At 43.7% G+C, this 22,478-nt stretch overlaps 1 protein-coding gene across 1 annotated transcript in view; it reads left to right on the top strand.

Moving 5' to 3' along the window:
• Ccl16 (C-C motif chemokine ligand 16) overlaps nt 1-22,298 on the top strand; it is a 28,041-nt gene extending 5,743 nt beyond the window's left edge. Inside the window, exon 4 of the mRNA XM_048366123.1 lies at nt 22,233-22,298. Within this exon, the coding sequence (XP_048222080.1) occupies nt 22,233-22,298 (66 nt within the window). The remainder of the gene's footprint in view (nt 1-22,232) is intronic.
• The last annotated feature ends 180 nt before the right edge of the window (nt 22,299-22,478 follow it).

Raw genomic sequence — 22,478 nt, 5'->3', positions numbered from 1 at the left:
TTCACTGGCAGAAGCCAGAGTGGACATAGGGACAGGAAAGCAGTAGGACCCAGAATGATAGAGGAGCCAGAACCACATATCAAAGTGCACACTGTAAGCAGCAGGAAGTTCCAAAGCCTTAGCCAGCACTTGGGCCAAAGTTAGGGAACCAGAATTCAAAGTCCTAAAGATCAGGAAAGGGATGAAAACAGGAAGCTTTAGGGCCATGATTCAGGCAAGTTAGAACTGAAGTCCATTGTCTATTTATTTTCTAGTCATCAAAGGAGTTCAAGGCTGCAAGGTTAGTTTGAACATTGGACTCTGTATATACAAAGTGAAATCCCCACCCAGCACATAGTATGAAGCTTACCAAAAACTCCTATAGGTTCAGTATAAGGACTGTTTGTAAATGTGGTCCATTTTCTTTCATTTATTTTGTTTTGTGCTGGTACTGGGGCTTGAGCACAGGGCTAGGGCACTGTCCCTTAGCTTTTTTGCTCAAAGCTAGCACTCTACCACTTGAGCCACAGCTCCACTACAGGCTTTTTGCTGATTAATGGAAAACAAGAGTTTCCTGCCTGGGCTGGCTTTGAACCACAATCTTCAGATCTCAGCTTCCTGAGTAGCTATGATTACAGATATGAGCCACTACGGCCAGGCAGTCAATTGTCAATTTAAAGGGAGTAATTCCTAGTCTTTTCAAAGTAGGCAGATGGATGTCAGACTTTAAAACACATACACATACACATGTACACACATACACACACACACACACACACACACACACTTACTTCTTCACTCCTCTTACACATAGGGGTTTTCCAGCCATGTCCATCCTGAAGTGAGGGTCTCACTTGCATAAATCTACTCCCAAACACTCTGCATGCCTTCCAGCCCTGGAGAATGTGGATGGCCAATTGGGAGGGCATGGGCCACAAGGGCCTTATTAGTGGCTTTCTTTCCACTCTTGTGCTAAAAAAGCAGTGGCTCTCGGGGGCTGGGAATATGGTCTAGTAGTAGAGTGCTTGCCTAGTAAACATGAAGCACTGGGTTCAATTCCCCAGCATCACATATATAGAAAATGGCCAGAAGTGGCGCTGTGGCTCAAGTGGTAGAGTGCTAGCCTTGAGCAAAAAGAAACCAGGGACAGTGCTCAGGCCCTGAGTTCAAGCCCCAGGACTTGCAAAAAAAAAAAAAAAAAAGCAGTGGCTCTGGGTAAACAAAAGGCCATACCAAGAAAACAAGAGGAACCAGTTGGGCTGAAATAAGCCCCACAAGAAAATGGAAAATGCTAGTACTTTTTTTTCTTGGTCAGTTGTAGGGCTGTCAATGAGCTCTTTTTTTTTTTTTTTTTTTTTTTTTTGCTGAAGGCTACTGCTCTACCCCTTTGAGCCACAGTACCACTTCTGGTTTTCTGGTAGTTAGTTGGACATAAAGAGTTTCACAGACTTTCCTGCTCAAGCTAGCTTTGAACTACTGTCACCAGATCTCAGCCTCTTGGATAGCTACAATTACAGGCATGAGCCACCAGCGCCTGGCCTGGTACTCTTTTTTTTTTTTTTAACTCACTTTATTGTCAAAGTGATGTACAGAGGGGTTACAGTTTCATACGTAAGGCATGAGTACATCTCTTATCCAACTTGTTACCTCCTCCCTCATTTCCCCCCACCTCCCCATTCCCCATTTCCCTCCCCACTGCCCATGAGTTGTACAGTTGGTTTGTACCATATAGTTTTGTAAGTGTTGCTATTGCATTGGTTCGTCTTTTTATCCTTTGTCTCTCGAGTTTGGTATTCCCTTTCCCTTCCCTAGTTCCAGTACACATATATACAATATCCAGGGTACTAAAATCAGTTACACCAACCATTGTGAGAATATTTTTGCTGACCCCTAAACAACAATTGTTAATAAATCATTCAAGAAAAACCATAGCACTCAAAATTATTTGAAAGAGCTGTGATTTCACCAAATCCATTTTCTTTATTTTTCTCACACACTCTTTTTTTAATGTATTCATTTATTGTCAATGTGATGTACAGAGGGGCTACAGTTTCATACATAAGGCAGTGAGTACATTTCTTATCTACCTTGTTACCTCCTCCCTCATCCCCCCCTACCTCCCCCCCTCCTCAGTACCCTCCTCCTCATGAGTTGTACAGTTAGCTTACAGCATGTAGTTTTGTAAGTATTGCAGTTGCATTGGTTGTCTTTTATCCTTTGTCTCTCAATTTTGATGTTCTCCTTCCCTTCCCTAGTTCCACTAAACATATAAAAAATAAATAAAAAAATAAAATCAGTTACAGTGATATCAGGGGTAAAACCACGTGAAGGGAATGATAAAAAAAAGGGAGGGGCATGGTTTCATATGGCATGTTGAAAATAACTACAATAGTGTTATATCTCTTGTTTCCATAACTTGAAGTTCATTTTGCTTAGCATCATCTTATGTGTTCACATGGGCATAGCTATTGAGCTGTTGTGACCTTCTGCTAAGACTATCCTAGACATGTACTAATTATTCCCTATGAGGGAAACCATAGAGTCCATGTTTCTGTGGGTCTGGCTCACTTCACTTAGTATGATATTTTCCTAAGTCCTTCCATTTCCTTATGAATGGGGCAGTGTCATTCTTCCTGATAGAGGCGTAGAATTCTATTGTGTATATGTACCATATTTTCTTGATCTTCATCTGAGGGGCATCTGGGTTGGTTCCATATTTTAACGATGACAAATTGTGCTGCGATGAACATAATGGTTCTGGTGGCTTTAGTGTGATTTTCCTTGTCATCTTTTGGGTAAATGTCCAAAAATGGCGCTGCTAGGTCAAAGGGGAGCTCTATGTTTAGCCTTCTGAGGAACCTCCACACTGCTTTCCGGAGTAGTTAATCAAGTTTACATTCCCAACAACAATATAGTAGGGCTCCCTTTTGGCCACATCCCCTCCAGCACTTGTTATTATTAGTTTTCCTGATAATGGACATTCTTACTGAGGTGAGGTGGAATCTCAGTGTTGTTTTGATTTGCATTTCTTTTATGGCCAGTGATGTAGAGCACTTCTTCATGTATCTCTTGGCCATTCTCATTTCCTCTTCAGAAAAGTCTCTTTTTAGGTCTTTAGCCCATTTTTTTTTTTTTTTTTTTTTTTTTTTTTTTTTTTGGCCAGTCCTGGGCCTTGGACTCAGGGCCTGAGCACTGTCCCTGGCTTCTTCCCACTCAAGGCTAGCACTCTGCCAATTGAGCCACAGCGCCGCTTCTGGCCGTTTTCTGTATATGTGGTGCTGGGGAATCGAACCTAGGGCCTCGTGTATCCGAGGCAGGCACTCTTGCCACTAGGCTATATCCCCAGCCCCTCTTTAGCCCATTTGTTGAGTGGGCCATTGGTTCTTTGAGGATTTGTTTGAAGGAATTCATTTTTTTTTTTTTTTTTTTTTTTTTTTTTTTTTTTTTTTTTTGCCAGTCCTGGGCCTTGGACTCAGGGCCTGAGCACTGTCCCTGGCTTCTATTTGCTCAAGGCTAGCACTCTGCCACTTGAGTCACAGCACCACTTCTGGCCATTTTCTGTATATGTGGTGCTGGGGAATCAAACCCAGGGCTTCAAGTATACGAGGCAAGCGCTCTTGCCACTAGGCCATATCCCCAGCCGAATTTAATTTTTTGAGTTCTATGTATATTTTAGATATGAGGCCTTTGTCTGTTGTATGGCTGGTAAAGATCTTCTCCCAATCTGTGGGCTTTCTGTTTATCTTGCAAGCTATGTCCTTTGCCATGCAGAAGCTCTGTAGTTTGATGCAATCCCATTTGTCCAATCTTTCTTTGATTTGTTGAGTTTCTGGGCCTTTATTAAGAAAGTTTCATCCTGTGCCAAGGAACCCAAGTGTTTCTCCTATTCCTTCTTGTAGTGTTTTCAGGGTATTTGATTTTTACCTCGAGGTCTTTGATCCATTTGGAATTGATTTTGGTGCTGGATTCTATATAGGGATTGAGTTTTAGTTTGTTACAGGTGTTGCACCAGTTTTGCCAGCACCATTTGCTGAAGAGGCTGTCTTTTTTCCATCCTATTCTTTTAGCTCCTTTATCAAAGATTACATAGCTATAGGTCTGCGGGTTCATTTCTGGTTCAGTTCTATTCCATTGGTCCTCAGGCCTGTTCTTGTGCCAATACAAAACCTGTTTTTATTACTATAGCTTTGTAATACTGCTTGAAGTTTAGTATTGAAATTCCTCCAGCACTGGTCTTTCTACTTAGTATTGTTTTTGCTATTTGGGGTCATTTATTGTTCCATATAAAATTCTGGATTGCTTCCTCTATTTCATTAAAGAATGGTGTTGGGATATTAATGGTTATTGAATTGAATTTGTAGATAGCCTTTGGAAATATTGCCATTTTCACAATGTTAATCCTCCCAATCCAGGAGCAGCCTGGTACTCTTTTAAAAAAAACTACATAATTCTATTGCCATTATTGCTGGTACTCTTAAAAATGAAAATGAGAATCTCTCCCATGGATAAAATAAGCTTCACCACCAAAATGCACTGGTGACTCCAAGTGGGACAGGAAACTTCCAGAATACAGTTGCAAAGTAACTGAAAAGGAGAGAATTTTGATCTGGGAGTTCAAGGTGGGGGAGGGGAGAGAGGAGGGAAAGGCTGGAGGTGGTGTAGGAGCAAACTTTTACCTTCCTTCTTAAATCCCTCCCCCAAGTTCCACCAATTATTTGACTCTTGGAATACAGGCTGAGAGTGATTTGCAGAAAATGAGGAGGGTGGTAATTCCACATCATCCATCCATGTGAGGCAACTATGAGATGTAGCCAGCTTTGGAGGAATCCAATCTCTTCGGGAGACTGAGAGTTGTGGAGCAAGTCTGTTATGGGGTTCCAGGGAGGAGATTCCCCATCCCTCCAAGAGTCCACCTCTCAGAGACAGTCTCATGTAAAAAGATGGATTTATTAAGGAAGTAAAAAGTAAACTGACCCGCCCGGGTCACGGCCCAGACTGGGGAGCTGAAACTGCCACTGTAAAAAGCAAGCTGGCTGGCCAGGGTCGCAGCCCAGACCAGCCAGGGCCAAAGCCCAAACTCGGGAGCTGGGACCTCGCACCCAGGGCCACCCTCAGCTGGGTTATAAAGACAAATACCACATGGTCAAGCCTGCCACACGCAGGTGGCCAATGAGGTTACAACACTTACAGAGCATACCAGGTCACACACAGGTGGCCAGTGGAGTTACAATCTGCCTCATAGCAACTGTTTGAACCAACCTATCATTTTAGTTAGACTTGGTGCACGATTTGGCAGGGCTCACATGATGCAGGAGGATACGCCTACTCATGGGAGGGCATGGGTTTAACCTTGAACGTTCCTACTCAGGTGGTCAAGCAGTTTGCACAATTTTATCACAGCAAAGGGGAACTTCGCTGGAAGGGGAACTTCACTGGATAGGACAGGGGAGATTGTAGCATAGATGGAGTCAGCTTCTGCTTTCTTTAACTAATCTGAGATGGAGTCAATCTGCCACCCCTCAACAGCCAATGATGGCGCTGGCCAGATCTGACCTCCATATTACAGATTTATTGGAGAAACAAAAAGTGAACTGACCAGCCAGAAATGCAGCACAGACTCGGGAGCTGAAACTGCGACCATAAAAAAGCAGGCTGACCAGCCAGGGACACAGGGCAGACTCGAGGGCTGACACTGTGACCTCAGTGGTGCTCAAGCTGGGGTTATAAAGGCAAATACCACATGGTCAAGCCTGACCACACACAAGTAGCCAATGAGGTTACAACACTTACAGAAAACCACATAGGCATGCCTAGCCACACTCAGACGTCCAATGGAGTTACAGTCTGCCTCAGAGTAACTGTTTGAACCAACCTATCATTTTAGTTAGAATTGGCAGCCGAATTTGGCAGGCCTCACACAATGCAGGCAGATACACTTACTCATGGGGGTGGGGTACTATTCTTAACTTTGAACATTCCACAACACAGGTGGTCAAGCAGTTTCTTATCACAGTGAGGGGGACCTTCCCTGGATTCCGAGCAGACAGGGTGCAGCCCTCAACCCTGAAGCTCTGGGGCAGGGGAGATCTTAGTGAAGACGGAGTCAGCTTCTGCTCTCTTTATCTAATCTGAGATGGAGTCAGTCTGACTCCTCTCAACAAAGTCCTTGGGGAAAACTACAGACATTGTGTCACACTTTAGAATCTAGAAAATAAAAAGAATCCCAAACAGCTCTCCAAGCCCAAGAACAGGACTAGCTGGCTATATGGGACTGGGCAGCAAAGGCTTCCCTAAGGGAATATCATGTAACCTGAGAGCTTACTGTCTAGAGTGTGTAGCTATGGAGGAAGAAAAACTTTCCAGGCACAAAAGGGTACACCCTGTGCAAAGGGCCTGAGGCAGGAACTAGCTTGTCAGCTGAGGAGATTCACGGAGAAAGACAGGCTTTGACCACTAGGTGGATGTTGGTGCAATTTATAGTTTATAGAAATGAGAAAGTCTGATGGAGGGGTGCGAGGGAAGGGAGCAAGTTAGGAATTGAAACCAGGAGTCCTATCTGGGCCATCTTAATGGGAAGATGCTAACTGTTAGGAGTCCAGGTGGCCATGTTGAATAGGGAGATCTCAGTTCCCACATGGTTGGTGACAATAGAGACAAAGCTGGTAGGAAGGGAACCATGTCGTGAACAGCAGACCTCCACCCAGGTACACTCACAACCCCTCCACAAACCCTCCTCCACTGAATTCCTTCCAAAACTGGAGGCTTCCCTCCACATGCTGCCTTTGGGCTCCTCACGTTGCACACCACATGGATGACTTGAGTACTACTTTCTCAGTTCTCTTAGGGGTGATATGTAACTGCCCCATTCTGGAAGCATGGGAGAAGAGAGCCTATTACAACCCATTCATAGCTTAAGCCAGGTGAACCCAGCTGAAAAAGGCGGCCTTAGAAGGCAAACCCCACTGCTGATTTAACCCTTCTTCCATCCAGGGCCCTGCACCTGCTGGACCTCAGGAAAACATGTTCTCATGAATTCAGTTTATCTCTGGCTGCAAGACAGAAGTCAGGCAGGGATGTCCTGCAGAATAGTAATTTAAGAAGGCCCTGGTGGATGGCAAAGATTTAAGTTGCTGAAAAGCAGTTACAGGCTACCCTAATCTTAGAAAATTTGGTAGACAGTGCCATCTAGAGGTTAAATGCCTCAATGACCTGTCTCCATTAGACTGTAAGGTATTGGTATGTATGGAAGACTAATCTTTGCATAAAGCAAACTGCTTTCAGTAGGATAAAGAAAACACATAAAAACCGGGTAGTGGTGGGTCACACCTACAATCCTACCTACTCAGGAAGCTCAGATCTGAGGATTGTAGTTCAAAGCCAGCCCAGTTAGCAAAGTCCATGAAACTCTCATCTCCAATTAAGCACCAAAAAGCTAGACATAGAGCTGTATGTAGCTCAAGTGGTAGCACTAGCCTTGAGGGGGAAAAAAAGCTCATGAACAGTACCCAGGCCCTGAGTTCCAGCCCCAGGACACTCTCTCTCTTTCTCTCTCTCTCTCTCTCTCTCTCTCTCTCTCTCTCTCTCTCTCTCTCTCTCTCTCTCTCTCTCTCTCTCTCTCTCACACACACACACACACACACACACACACACACACATCTTAAACCCACATACAAACCCACATGCATGACATCAAGTTTTATAAAGAAAAATGAAGCAGAGTTGGTATGCTAGTGAATATTTCAAAAAACAAGATTGTACTGTTTGAAAAACCACATCAAGAAAAGCAATTTTGCTGAGTGGTGTTTCAGGACAGATGGACAGAATGAGCCTGAGGCAGCAGTGACCACAAGAGAACAAAGGCAAAGCCCGGAACAGAGAAAATCTTCAAAAAGGAATCCTAAAGTCTTTGTACCACAGAAACTTGTGTAAAACGGAAAGCAACTGCTTGTCACTAAAACTTAAAGAACTGAATTAAGTCAGTGGCATGAGCCACTGGCACTTTGCATAGTCCCTTTTTATCTAATTGAGCATTAACATAAGCATCCATTTTCCATCAAACCTAAGCACAAACTGAATGTGCTAGCACACATCTATAGTCCCAGCACTTCAGAGTTTGAAGCCAACCTGGACTCCCCAATGAGACTCTGTCTCTCAATAAAGAAACAAAGAACAACCACCACCACCAAAAAAAGAAAAAACCCTAAAGCATAAACATATACAGTTTCCCCTGGGTTTTCATTTCTGAAGGTTCCTGTGGCACATAAAACTTCAGTTAGATAAACTTGTTGGGCTTGGTCCTGTTGATCTTTGTTATTAGGGTATCAACTATGAAGCTTGCAATGTAAAAGGAAAAACTACTTTTTCTCCTCTGCAATACCACTCTCTCCAAAGTTTATGCTTTTCTCCTCAGCCCCCAAAACTCAGGTTGAAGTCACAGGCTGATGTAGGTGGAATTTGTGATGACGAGGTCATCTTGAGCCTATCACAACTTCTGAATGCCCTACAGAGGGGTCAGAGTGGGCTGGGAATATGGCCTAGTGATAAAGTGCTCGCCTCCAGAGGGGTCAGAGTTCTCTTTTTCTGAAATAAGGAGTTATTTATTGAAGGGGAGTTGGGAAATCTGAAAAATCTTATTACAAACTGTACTAGAAAATAGCTTTTTTTTCACCTGCTCCAAGGCGCCAAGGTTCATCAGACCCCTATGAAAAATGCAAAAATAAGAGAAAAACATGAAAAATTATTTAGTGTTGTTTCCTGTGACATCAGGATCCTTCAGAAATAAAAATCTCAAGAACCACCCCCCACCCGCCATGCTGTATTTTTGTGGGCAGTCCTGCAGAAGTATGAATGAAAAAATAAATGTACAGGTCCTGATGGTAATAAGCTGGGGTAAGGCAGAATGGAAACCTGTTTGCTCAGATATTTCTTGGTCTTGAGTAAGGCAGGTCTTCTATGGAATGAAGATCTATGACCTACTTTCAGGGAGGTAGGTCAAGATTTATTTTATGCTTCAAGGGAAAAGGCAGAGAAAGGTCAGAGAGATGCCTTTCCATTTCTGTGGTTTTTCTCAATTTCCTTCAGCTTAAATTAACTCGGCATGCGAAGGTGTCCTATCTTGGGGTAGCATGTTTCATATGTCATCAGATAAATATAACTATGTATATCTATGTATATATATGTGTGTGTATGTGTGTATATATATGTATATATGTATGTATGTGTGTATACATATGTATTGTGCCAGTCCTGGGGCTTGAATTCAGGACCTAAGCACTGTTCCTGGATTCATTTTTGCTCAAGGCTAGCACTCTACCACTTGAGCCACAGTGCCACTTCTGGCTTTTTTTTCTATATATGGTACAGAAGAATCAAACCTAGGGCTTCATGTATATGAGTCAAGCACTCTACCAGTAGGCCATATTCCCAGCCATTGAACATATTTTTTTAATGGCATAAGACAGCAGCCATGTTACTGCTCCTAGTTTTCATAGGCTAGGAATTCAGGAAAGGCATGACTGGGAAGTTCTGGAATGAGGTCTCTCTCACGTGGTTGCAATCAGACTCATATTTGTCTCTGTCTTTCTTTCTACATGGTCTCTCCAATGTGCTACACTTTCAGAGAAAATATGTCAGAAAGAATAGCAAGAAGCTACATAACCTCTTCTAACCTAGCCACTCCATATCCACCAGTTGAGATTGTCAAAAAGGTCTGGGCACTGGTGGCTCACACCTGTAATCCTAAACTACCCAGGAGGCTGAGATAAAAGGATCATGGTTCAAAGCCAGGTCAGGCAGACAAGTTCATGAGACTCTTATCTCCAATTAACCAGCAAAGAAATGGAAGTAGAGGTGTGGCTTAAGTGGTAGAGCACCAGTCTGGAGCAAAAAAAAGCTAAGTGAGTGTTCTAAGCCTTGTGTTCAAGCTCCAGTATTCACATACAAACATACACACACACACACACACACACACACACACACACACACAGAGTCCAAGGACATATGTTCCACTGGATGGGAGAAATATCATAAAGTCTGTGGACATATTTTAGAGTCACCCCATCTCAGTGAATTTGTGTATAGAATAGGAACCATAAAGATAGGAGATACTTACTGTGCATAAGATGAAGTGTGGTTGATACGCTGTCCGTTATCATAGCTCCAGCACTATGTGATTTCAGACAATTTAATTAACCTCACAGCCCCTCAGTCTATAAAGTAGAATTAGTCATTGTACATCCCCCATGGGGTTATTGTGGGGAGTTAAATAAGATGACTCATTCAAAGCAATTAACAGAGTGTCTGCAAAGTAGAAAATTATGGCTCAACAAATTTTCAATTCTAGGTTTTACTAACCATTATTGATTAGCTATTGGTATTATTATCAAGGGTCTTCACTGACTTTACCTAGGAAGAAGCAAAATAATAGTGGAAAGTACAGGCCCGTGGTGAGCTAATGATGCTCAGCCAATTAGGCTGAGAGATAGTAAGAAGGTACTAAAGCTCTCCTCTCCACTATACACTGCCTGTCCCCTGCACCCAAAGGGAGACAGGCACAAGAGCCAGACCTGCTTCAAGAGCCAAAGGTGGATTGCTACCTGAGGATACTCTCCAAGGAGTGATAAGGCTCAGGTGAATAGTGGGCCCCAAGGGTCAAGATGAACACGGGCCCAAGAATATTTCAAGGCCAGAGATACTCAAGGCCAGGCAGATAAGCTATAATACATCTGTCAGAGGAAGGGGGACAAACATGGGTGGAGCTCAGCATCTGGGGGAAGGCTCCTGGAAGGCAATTTCAAGAGCAAGTTTGGATCTTAAATCTTCTGGTTTGGGGAAGCACTCAGAACCTAAGATCTTAGGATTCTAGAATAAAACCAGAATCTCAACCAATCGCTGGGTGAGGTAATACAAGCCTGCTATGCCAACTAGCAGGAAAGCACAATGGCTGGGCATGGCAGGGCATGCCTGCTAGCCCCAGGAACACAGAGAAACACACGTACGTGATTCTTATGTCCTCACCTTGAGTCTATGCAGGGGATGTGTAGGTGTGTAATGAAGACATAGCAACAAAATCCCTCCTGATGTCATCTTTAAGTTACACTTGCAAATCATCCAGGTATTGAGAGATATAATCACCTCCATCACCAAGATGGGTAGAAGTTAAACTCTGGAGAGATCAATAGAGCCTTGCCTCTTCTAACTTGTTAAAATACAGCCAGCTCCTTCTCCAAAGCAGAGATGTGCCCACAGAACTCCAATGCACCCAGTTTCTGGCTAGAGGTAACTGCATCTGAAAGAGACAGAATAAGAAGCAAAGCCCAGTTACCCCAACAGCTGGCATTAGAGTTGCTCTTAAAAAGGGAACTGGTTTTGTTTAGTTAACAGCTTACATGATCAAATCATGTAAATGGAAATTGGGAATCCTAGGGCATAGGGTAGGAGGAGGGAAAGGAAAGGGGAAAAGGAGAGGGAAAGGAAATGGAAAAAGGAGAGGAAAAAGAGAGGGAAAAGGGAAAGTGAAACTATTCTGCGTACAAAGTGACAGGAAGCTAAACAGTGAGGAAAACAGAGAAAGGAAGGGAGAGGGCTGAGGAAAGGCACTGAATATAAACCCAGCACTAAAAATCTAAGGCAGGAAGATCTTGAGTTTAAGGGCAGCCTAGGCTATATAGTAAATTCTAGGCCAGCTTCAGCTATATAGGGAGACTTTGTCTGAAACACACACACACACACACAGCCAGACAACATGACCTGAGACTGATCAACAGAGAGAAATTCAAAGTCACAAATAGAGGACACATAAAACCTAGGGTAAATCTGGGTGCTTGTGGCTCATGTCTATAATCCTAGCTACTTAGGAGGCTAAGATCTGAGATCACAGTTCAGAGTCAGCCTAGGAAAGACAAATCTGAGAGACACTATCTCCAATGAATTAGCAAAAGAGACTGGAGTGGAGATGTGGCTCAAGTGGTAGATCACTAGGGAAAAGCTAAGGGATAGAACCCAGGCCTCAAGTTCAAGCCTTAATACCAGGACACAAAAAAAGATGAAAAGAAGAAAGAAGGAGGAGGAGGAAAGAATCCTGACATGTGTAGCAAATGCATGGAACTGGACATTACGCTAAGTGAAATAAGCCAGACTCAGAAAAACAAATGGTACATGTTCTTTCTCAGATGCACAAGGCAACAAGTCAACCCGAGTGTGGAATAGTAATCACTACATATTGGGAGGGGAAACTGGATACAAGGAGGCTTATTTTAATCAATGTTCACAGTATGTAAATGGTGAATGGTCACAAAGAGCCATAAGAACATGTATAGATAGTATAGGATAGTCAAAAAATTAAAAAATAAGGCTCAGAGCTTCCGCTGGTCATTCCTTCCAGCCACAAAAAACAAGAGCAGTCTCACGTCTACATCCTTGCTGCTGTTTCCTGAGACCTCTCCAGAGCCTTGTCCATCCACTTCTCAGAGGTGAGCTATAGTGATAACCCTAGACATTCACTATTAGCCTAAGGAACTGAAACACCTCAACAGATCCTCTCCAAGACCACAACTGGATGGTGGGCAACGAGATGTCAAAACATATCAGCACACATGAGCCACAGGAGTTGCTCCTTATCAGCCACTCTGGAAATCTGAAGTAACCATAGTCAAGTGATTTTCTTTCTTGGGACTAAAGATCCATTAACTCATCCTACAACTCATTTCACTTCCACAAGGCAGGGATTCTTATTGTCATTCTTTCCAATTGGGGGTGGGGTGGGGATAGACAGTACTGGGGCTTGAAGTTTTGTGCTTGCAAGGCAGGTACTCTACCACTTGAGCTACATCCCCCAATAGATGTTTCTAATTAGTAGGCTTGCACTATACTCCAGTGCTTGCTATAGAACACAGTGGGTACTTAATAAAAAGCATGTTGTTTGACTGGATAAGAGACTAGATAGATACAAGAATATATGGGTGGGTGGGTGGAAAGGTAGATGGATAGAAGGATGGATGGATGGAGTATTGGTGTGTCCATTTGTTTTGTTTTTGGGTTTTTTCACAGTATCTATTCTCCATTGCCAATACCACTTGACATCCTTTTGGAATAACTCTCCCACCTCAGGGCATACAGTCCCAGAGACCCTGAAAAACATGTGGTCTGTATTCTTCCAGCTAGGAAGCAAGAAAATGATGAAAGGTTGGCTGGTTACACTCCCTCTCCCCAAACTGTGATTCTCAGTAGAGTGAAATGAGCATGGGAAAATTAGCTGGAGTACATCTAGTTAAACAGTGATGCCCTAGTGAGTAGTTCTGTCACGAGTTGTTCTGCTACTCAACCAGTGATTTTCTGATTTCTTACCTATCTTTTCTCCAAATCAGGATTGCCCATGCTTTCTCCATGAGTTATTTCACATTTTTCCCCAATACACTGCCTCCCTAAATGAGCTGATGTTATTTTACTCACTTAGGAACAAAGAATTTTAACCAACAGGAGGCGTGGAAATGAATGAGTGGAGGAAAGGATGGATGCACTGAAGGTTGGGGGGAGTGAAGGGGAGAGTGAGTAGAGGGTAAAAGCTGATGTGGTGGGTAGATGGAGGAGTGCGGCATTGCCTGTGGAGGTAAGTAGGAAGCTGAATCCAAGCCTTGGAAGGAAAAGTAGGAAACTAAAGATGACAACCCTTCAGCCACAGGGGGAGTGATGTGAACTTAATTTTAGGGCAGCAAGTCTCCAACTCCACATGGATCTCTAGTACACCAGGGTCATTTTCTTTTTTATCTTGGAGAAAGAGAGAGAGGGAGGGAGAGAGAGGGAGAGAGAGAGAAGAGAGAAAGAGAACACATGCATGTACACGTGCGCCCACCTGCACACACACAGCACATGTACCTCATACAGGGGGTTGAACTCAGGGTCCAAGCACTATCCTTTAGATTTTTCACTCAAGGCTGGAGCTCTCCCAGGTGAGCCACAGCTCCACTTACAGCATTTTTCTGGTTAATTTGAAATAAGAGTCTCTTGCCAGCCACTGGTACCTCACATCTGTAACCCTAGCTACTCAGGAGGCTGAGATCGGAGGATCACTGTTCAAAGCCAGCCTGGGTAGGAAAATCCGTGAGACTATTACCTTCAGTTAACCACCAGAAAACCAGAAGTGGTGCGGTGGCTCAAAGAGGTAGAGTACTAGCCTTGAGCTAAAGAGCTCAGGGACAGTTCCAAAGCCCAGAGTTCAAGCCCCATGACTGACAAAAAGGAAGGAAGGAAGGAAGGAAGGAAGGAAGGAAGGAAGGAAGGAAGGAAGGAAGGAAGGAAGGAAGGAAGGAAGGAAGGAAGGAAGGAAGGAAGGAAGAGTCTCACCGACTTTTCTGCTCAGGCTGGCTTCAAACTTCAGTACTCATATCTCAGCTTCCTATGCAGCTAGGATCACAGGCATGAGTTACCGGCACCTGGCTTACTTTCATATCATTTAACTGGGAAGGAAAGGGTCTCAGAAACAGTGTTCTTGGTCCTCTGATTCCAAGATGAGGAAACAGGTCTGCAAAGAGAAGTAGTTTGCCAGCATCTCACAGTTAAGATGGAAGGTAAACTGGGACTAAATTCAAGCCTCCCATTTCCCAGTGTCTTCCTCTTTCACCAAGGCTGACCAGTCTAGAAGGAATAGCTGACCTCAGTGCAGCATTTCCAAATCCTAATTAGAGGGATTTTCACATTCGCAGGGGAGTTCCTCAAATATGCAATAGCTGCAGAGCTCCTAAGATTCCCACTATTCAGGCCAGAATGTTCTAGAGAGCTGAGAGCTGGGGAAAATGTGGGCAGAGAGGGCAGGGGAAGCAGTATAGAAAAGAAACAAGGCACTGGGGACCTACATCTCTGAGACTGAAGGCAATAGACAAGAAGCCAAGGGACTTGTTGGAATCTGATCAAAAAAGGCATAGAAGCTAAGCACCAAAGGCTCAAACTCAGGCTCAAATTCACATCCCTAGCTACTCAGGAAGCTGAGATCTGAGGATTGAGGTTAGAAGCCAGCCCAGGTAAGAAAGTCCATGAGATGCTTAGCTCCAATTAACCAGCAAAAAAGCTGGAAGTGGAAGTCTGGCTCAAATGGTAGGGTGCTCACCTTGAGCAAAAAATGCTAGAGGATGGCAACCAGGCCCTGATTTCAAGTCTCAGAACAAAAATTTTTAAAAGGAGCAGAATCCAGACCACAACTACAGACTTCGGTTAGATTCTGAAAGTTCTGTCACTTCCTTTGTAAGTCTGTATGTGAAACTCATCTAGAAGTATCTGTGTGCTGGCCTGTGAGGACAGCCAGGAATAAGGAAGTAACTATGCCTCCGTCCATGGCCAGGCTCTGAAAGGGAGGTCTAGTGACGGGTAGAACATGAAGCCAGGTGTCTGAAGGAAGCTATACAGAGGGTGCAAGACTCAGGGCAGTCTGAGTCAAGACCGCATTCGAGGTGTTTCTTCCTAATAAAAGAATAACACATCCAAAGTCTGACAATGGCATCTGACCACTGATGGAAAATCATTGTTCTCTTCTTCCCTCACCCCAGCTCCTCCTAAGTCTCAGCTGAGATAAGCATCATTTTCAGGAAAGAGAGGTCAGTGAAGGAAGAAATGCTAGAGCCCAGAAATTCCAGGGGCTGGGGGGCAGGGAGTAAGAAATTGCTTTCTGAGCACCTATTTTGTGGCACCTATTTAATTTTCAGAGGTGTTCTAGCAGCTAGGTGTTCTTGGCCCCATAGCGAAGAGATATAGTTCACTCAAAGACATATAGACAATGTCTAACCAGACACATACAAAGTGCTATCAGATTTCAAGCTCAAGTTTGTTCTGACTCATCAGGCTTTCTGCTGAAAAGCAAGGACAGCACAAATGGAGGGCAGTGCTCTGACAATAAGAGTTCCTGAAGAGTGAAGAACAGGGGATTTCATGAAAGAGTATGCATGAAGAAAAGGGAAGGCCTCTGGCTACCATGCTAAAGAAAACAAGAATGGACTCCAAGCTAAGTGTGGGTGGTTCATACTTGCAAGCCTAGCTACTCAGGAGGCTGAGAACTGAGGATCATGGTTCAAAGCTGCCCTGGGTAAGAAAGTCCATGAGATTCTCATCTCCAAGAAGCCAGAAGTGGCATGGTAGCTCAAAGTAATAGAGCACTAGCCTTGAGCACAAAAGCTCAGGGACAGTGCCCAAGCCCTGAATTCAAACCCCAGGACTAGCAAAAGAAAAAAAAAGAGAAGAAAAAAGAACTCCAAAGTATTAGGACTAGGGCCCAGCAATTGTAGAACCAGTTCATACCCCAAGGCCTCACTCACTCAGCCACATAACCCCTAAGGTACATTGTGTGGGTCCCTCCTGTAACCCCAGGCTAATAAGCACATCAACAAACATACCACATTTGGTTCCATCTGCAGAAAACAAGTGGGGGTGCACAGTCATTGCCCTGTGTGGTAGAGGTGAGAAGAATGGGAAAGGTCAAGCTGCAACCTTCCAGCCCAAATGTGGTGAGAACTGTGAAAGCAGCTGTTCAATTCAGTACCCCTGACTTACTGAAATACATATTTGGTGGCAGGGAAGGCAAAGAAGGGAGAGGAGAGAAAAAAGTAGATGAGGGGCTGGGAAGGTGGCTTAGTGGTAGAGTGCTTGCCTAACATGCATGAAGCCCTGGATTCCATTCCGCAGTATCACATAAACAGAAAAGGCCAGAAGTAGTGCTGTGGCTCAAGTGGTAGAATGCTAGCCCTGAGAAAAAGCAGTTCAGGGACAGTGCCCAGGCCTTGAGTTCAAGCCCCAGGACTAGAAATAAGAAATAAAAAAAACAAAAACAAAAGTAGACAACACAGATAGAATAACACAGAAAGAGCAAATCAGAACCAGATCCAAAGACAATGGTAGGATATAATTGTCTGAATCTCTTCTCCACTTGGGCACATCCCCTGAGCCTTCCAGGAGGCTTCAATTTGCAATGACACTGCCTCTTGTAGGTCCCTAACCACTACCCATGCTTTGCTGTCCCAACTGGGAAGGTGGTTCTTTCCCTCCTCTGAAGGATGGACCAAGCCTCCTATTTGTAAATGAGGAAAATTATAGCACTCAGAGGTAGAAAGTGGCTTTGCATCTAATTTCTGTTGGGGACCCAGATTCCTAGAGGCTGGGTGGACTTTCCCTGCTTTCGTAATTTGTAAAAAGATCTGCCTACACACCGGAATCTACACGGAACAAGGTTTCAGTTTCTCAGCCTGCATTGAGTTTCCTAACAGCACAGTGTGAAATTGGCAGGCAGCCAGCCATCTTTGCTTAGGAAAAACGTGAATGCCAGTGGAAAAGCCAAACTTGGGCTGGGCAGGCTGCACTTGGCTGGAAAAGAGAGGCTTGTGGCTTCACAGAGGCTTGTGGGAAAAGGATGACAGAAGTAATAAAGGCTTGGCAGCACCCATCGAGGCCACATCTAAGAACGCCCATATGCAAAACAACAAGTGTGTGGTATAGGTCTCTATGTATTGATGGAATTGCCTATGGCTTTCATCAGATCTCTGAATAGTCCACTACTCAAAATTGGTTGAATGCAATGTCTCACTTTACCAATGAGGAAATTTAGGCTAAAGGAAAGGAAGTAATCAGCTTGCTTAAAGTCTTTATTAATAAACAATGGACAAACAGAAACAGACATAAAAATACTACATGATCTCATATGTGGAATATTAAGATGTCAAAATTATGGAAGCAAAGAGTAGAGGTGCAATTATCAGGGCTGATTATCAGGGCTGGGAGGTGGGGAAAGTGGGGTGATGATGACAAAGCTACAAAGTTGTACTATAAGATGAATGAGTCTGGGGCTGGGGATATGGCCAAGTGGCAAGAGTGCTTGCCTGTATACATGAGGCCCTGGGTTCGATTCCCCAGCACTACATATACAGAAAACGGCCAGAAGTGGCACTGTGGCTTAAGTGGCAGAGTGCTAGCCTTGAGCAAGAAGAAGCCAGGGACAGTGCTTAGGCCCTGAGTCCAAGGCCCAGGACTGGCCAAAAAAAAAAAAAAGATGAATGCATCTAAAGATCTAATAATCAGCCTGGGAACCATAGCACCTAATAAGTAGCATGAGAACTATAATAAGTTGCAGATATCTGCAGGAATGCATACTGGAATTATATACTAGAAATTTCTAACACACTGTGTTGTTTGCAGAGAAAACCTGCAACTCTCGCCAATGCTCAGTTTTGCTTTGTTTTCTGAGAGCTCTAAGTCTATTTCCTTTCCTTGATCTCAGTTTTTCTCTTTAAAGGAATTTTGTTAGATTTTTACTAGATGCTAGGTTGGGTTACTAGTTGAGAACAGAAATTATATTTATATATAAGTATATTCTGTATTATACAGTAGAGATCTGCTAAGGGAGACTTCAGTTGCTCACTTCACACACAAAGTGGTAAGTGGGCAAGGAGACCTATGCTTGCAGTAATCATGAGCTACATCTCAAGTATATACAGTTTTTACTTAAAAGCAAAATAATACAGCTGGATTTTGAACTCTGGTATGCTCATGTACTTACTCAAATGTTAAGAGAAGTTATTAAGACTAACTCAACATTAATTTGGCATCTCTCATGTCTAAAACATTGGTGGAAGAATATCAAAGACAAACAGAAAAGAGAAGAATGCTATGGTCACAGAATGCTTGGTCACGAGAGACCAAGACAGTGAGAAGCTGACTCATAATCAAGGAGCACACATATACTTTATCTTGTTCCCTTCTCTACATCTCCCTCCCACAGAGTCGTTCCAGGAGCAAGCCTCTGACGTGTTGCTCACCACACAGTGCCTAGTACACTTTTGCTTCACAGCAATTTGTACAATTAATTCATACAGTTCATTTAAAAAGCAATCAAAGGCTGGGGATATAGCCTAGTGGCAAGAGTGCCTGCCTCGGATACACGAGGCCCTAGGTTCGATTCCCCAGCACCACATATACAGAAAACGGCCAGAAGCGGCGCTGTGGCTCAAGTGGCAGAGTGCTAGCCTTGAGCGGGAAGAAGCCAGGGACAGTGCTCAGGCCCTGAGTCCAAGGCCCAGGACTGGCCAAAAAAAAAAAAAAAAAAAAAAAAAAATTAAAAAAAATTAAAAAGCAATCAAAACTGGGCACCAGTGGTTCATGCCTGTAATCCTAGCTACTCAGGAGGCTGAGACCCAAAAATCACAGTTCAAAGCCAGCTCAAACAGGAAACTCTGTGAGACTCTTTTTTTTTTATTAATTAAATTTTGTTGACAAGGTGTTGTGCAAAAGGGGTACAGTTACATAATAAGGCAGTGAGTACATTTCTTTTTTTTTTTTTTTTTTTTTTTTGGCCAGTCCTGGGCCTTGGACTCAGGGCCTGAGCACTGTCCCTGGCTTCTTCCCGCTCAAGGCTAGCACTCTGCCACGTGAGCCACAGCGCCGCTTCTGGCCGTTTTTTCTGTATATGTGGTGCTGGGGAATCGAACCTAGGGCCTCGTGTATCCGAGGCAGGCACTCTTGCCACTAGGCTATATCCCCAGCCCTGTGAGTACATTTCTTGTGATAACTTACACCCTCATTTTTCTTTCCCTTCCCTAGATCAGGTAGGCATATATATTATATATATACAATATATATAATATATAATATATATATATTACCCAGTGTACCAAAATCATATACAGTAACCACGTAGCATACGACAAAGGAAATTCACCTAGAACTTTAAATGTAATGTCAACAATAGAATCCTCCTGTGTCTTTCTCTTGGAGTTGTTTTTGCTTATATATAATGTAAGGCCGCTGACCCAAACATGTAGAAATACCATTTGAGAAGAAGTTTTTTGTTTCACAGACCTGGTCTCTACTGTCCCCTCCCCTCTGACCCTAACAGTCATATATCAAGGAGACCATTCCCCTTTGTTCTCTGTATTCTAGGCTTGTCTCGCTCAACATTGTTTGTTCAAGTTCTGACCATTTCCCTTTGATTACCAATATTTTATCATTTCTAATCGCTATGTAGTATTCCATTGTGTATAAGTACCACATTTTTTGTATCCATTCATCTGTAGAGGGGCATCTGGGTTGTTTCTGTATTTTGGCTATTGTGAATTGTGCAACAATAAACATGGATGTACAGATGTCTTTTTGATATCTTGAGACTATTGTTCAGGATAGATGCCTAGGAGTGGTATGGCTGGGTCATAGGGTAGGTCTATGCTGAGCTTTTTGAGGAACCTCCATACTGTTCTCCAAAATGGTTGTACTAATTTGCACTCCCACCAACAGTGGAGAAGGGTTCCTCTTTCCCCGCACCCCCTCCAGCATTTGTTGTTTCCTGAGTTCAGAGTATAGGCCATTCTAACTGGAGTGAGGTGGTGTCTCAGGGTTGTTTTTATTTGCATTTCTTTTACTGCCAGGGATGTTGAACATTTCCTCATATGTTTCTTTGCCATTTTTATTTCTTCTCTTGTGAAGTCTCTCTTTAGCTCCTTTGCCCATTTAATAATTGGTTTACTGGGTTTGGAGGGGATTAGTTTTTTGAGTTCCCTGTATATGACAGATATTAAGCCTTTGTTGCTGTGCTGGTGAAGATCCTTTCCTACATGGTTGGCTGTCTTTCTAGTTTGGTGGCTATGTCTTTAGCTGTGCAGAATCTTTTTTTTTTTGCCAGTCCTGGGCCTTGGACTCAGGGCCTGAGCACTGTCCCTGGCTTCTTCCTGCTCAAGGCTAGCACTCTGCCACTTGAGCCACAGCGCCGCTTCTGGCCGTTTTCTGTATATGTGGTGCTGGGGAATCGAACCTAGGGCCTCGTGTATCCGAGGCAGGCACTCTTGCCACTAGGCTATATCCCCAGCCCTGTGCAGAATCTTTTTATTTTGTAGTTGTCCCATTTGTCGAGAGTCTCCTCTATCTGTTGTGCCCCTGGGACTATATTCAGGAAGTTCCTACCTGTGCCTATAAGTTCCAGCGTCTCTCCTACTCTGTCCTTCAGTAGTTTCAAGGATTCAGGTCTGATATTGAGGTCCTTAATCCATTTTGAGTTGATCGTGGTGCATGGTGATAGGCTAGGGTCTAATTTGAGTTTTTTACATGTGGCTGCCCAGTTTTCCCAGCACCAGTAGTTGAAGAGGCTGTGTTTTTTCTATTGTATGTCTTTAGCTCCTTTGTCAAATATCAGCTGACTGTAAGAATGTGGCTTTATTTCTGGGTCTTCTATTCCATTGGTCTTCAGGTCTGTTTTTTTTTTCTTATTTATTGTCAAAGTGATGTACAGAGAGGTTACAGTTTCATATGTTAGGCCTTGGGTACATTTCTTGTACTGTTTGTTACCTCCTCCCTCATTCGCCCCTCCCCCCTCCCCATTCAGGTCTGTTTTGATACCAATACCAGGCTGTTTTTGTTATGATGGCTCTATAATAGAGCTTGAAGTCTGGTATTGTGATTCTTCCTGTGCTGCTTCTTTTGCCTAGAATTGCTTTTGGCTATTCTAGGCCTTTTGCTGTTCCATATGAATTTATGGGTTGTTTTCTCTATTTCAGTGAAGAATGTAGCTGGAATCTTGATGGGGATTGCATTGAATTTGTATAACATTTTGTGAAATATGGCCATTTTCACTATATTGATTCTGCCTTCCTATGAGCATAGGAGGTCTTTCCATCTCCTTGCGTCTGTGAGACTCTTAGCCTCAATTAACCACCAAAAAGTGAGAGATGGAGCTATAACTCAAATGGTAGAGTGCCAGCCTTAAGCAAACAATTTTGCTCAGGGACAATATGCCCAGATCCTGAGTTCAAGCCCCAGGATGGACACAGAGAGAGAGAGAGAGAGAGAGAGAGAGAGAGAGAGAGAGAGAGAGAGAAACAAATCAGATATTTTAAGACATAAATATTTAAGATATTTAATATTTTCCCAAAGATCATTCAGCAAGTAAATAGGAGTGACCTGGTGACCCTACGGCCACAAGGAAGAAACTCCCCCTGGAACCACCCCCACCACTCCAACCGCCACACCACTGCAGGAATCACTTCAACTTCTATCCCATGAAAAGAACCCCAATGCCACTCAGAGCCACAGCCCCCCAACACGGGGTGGGTTCACCCACCTCCTTTGGGGACTTCATGACCAAAGGACCCTCCTCAATAAAACATCCTGTTAATAACATCCTTCTGCAGATGAAAGAAGGGAGAGAAAAACCAAAGCCAAGCAGGAGCTTGGAAAAGGAACCAAGTGAAGACCAGTGGCTCTGATCCCCACCCTAACTCCCCTCTTCTTCCCTGCAGAACAGCAGCTTCCTGCTGTCTGGGGAGAAGCTCCCCCAGAAGATGAAGCAAAAGAGGAGGCAATGAGCTCACCCTGGATGGGAGAACAGTGGGAAATGGAAAGCCACTCACATTTCCAGAGACTTATTTCGGTTTTCTTTTCCAATTTGTATAACTTGACTTATGACAATAACCAACACACTGGGCATTGTTTGGGAAACTCCCCCTAGGGGGGATGGGGGAAGTGGCTCTGTATAAAGGGCCCTC

This window comes from Perognathus longimembris, chromosome 17 (genome assembly GCF_023159225.1).
Source record: "Perognathus longimembris pacificus isolate PPM17 chromosome 17, ASM2315922v1, whole genome shotgun sequence".
Lineage (NCBI taxonomy): Eukaryota > Metazoa > Chordata > Mammalia > Rodentia > Heteromyidae > Perognathus > Perognathus longimembris.
The sequence above is the reverse complement of the archived record's forward strand: the minus strand, read 5'-3'. Positions and strand labels throughout refer to the sequence as shown.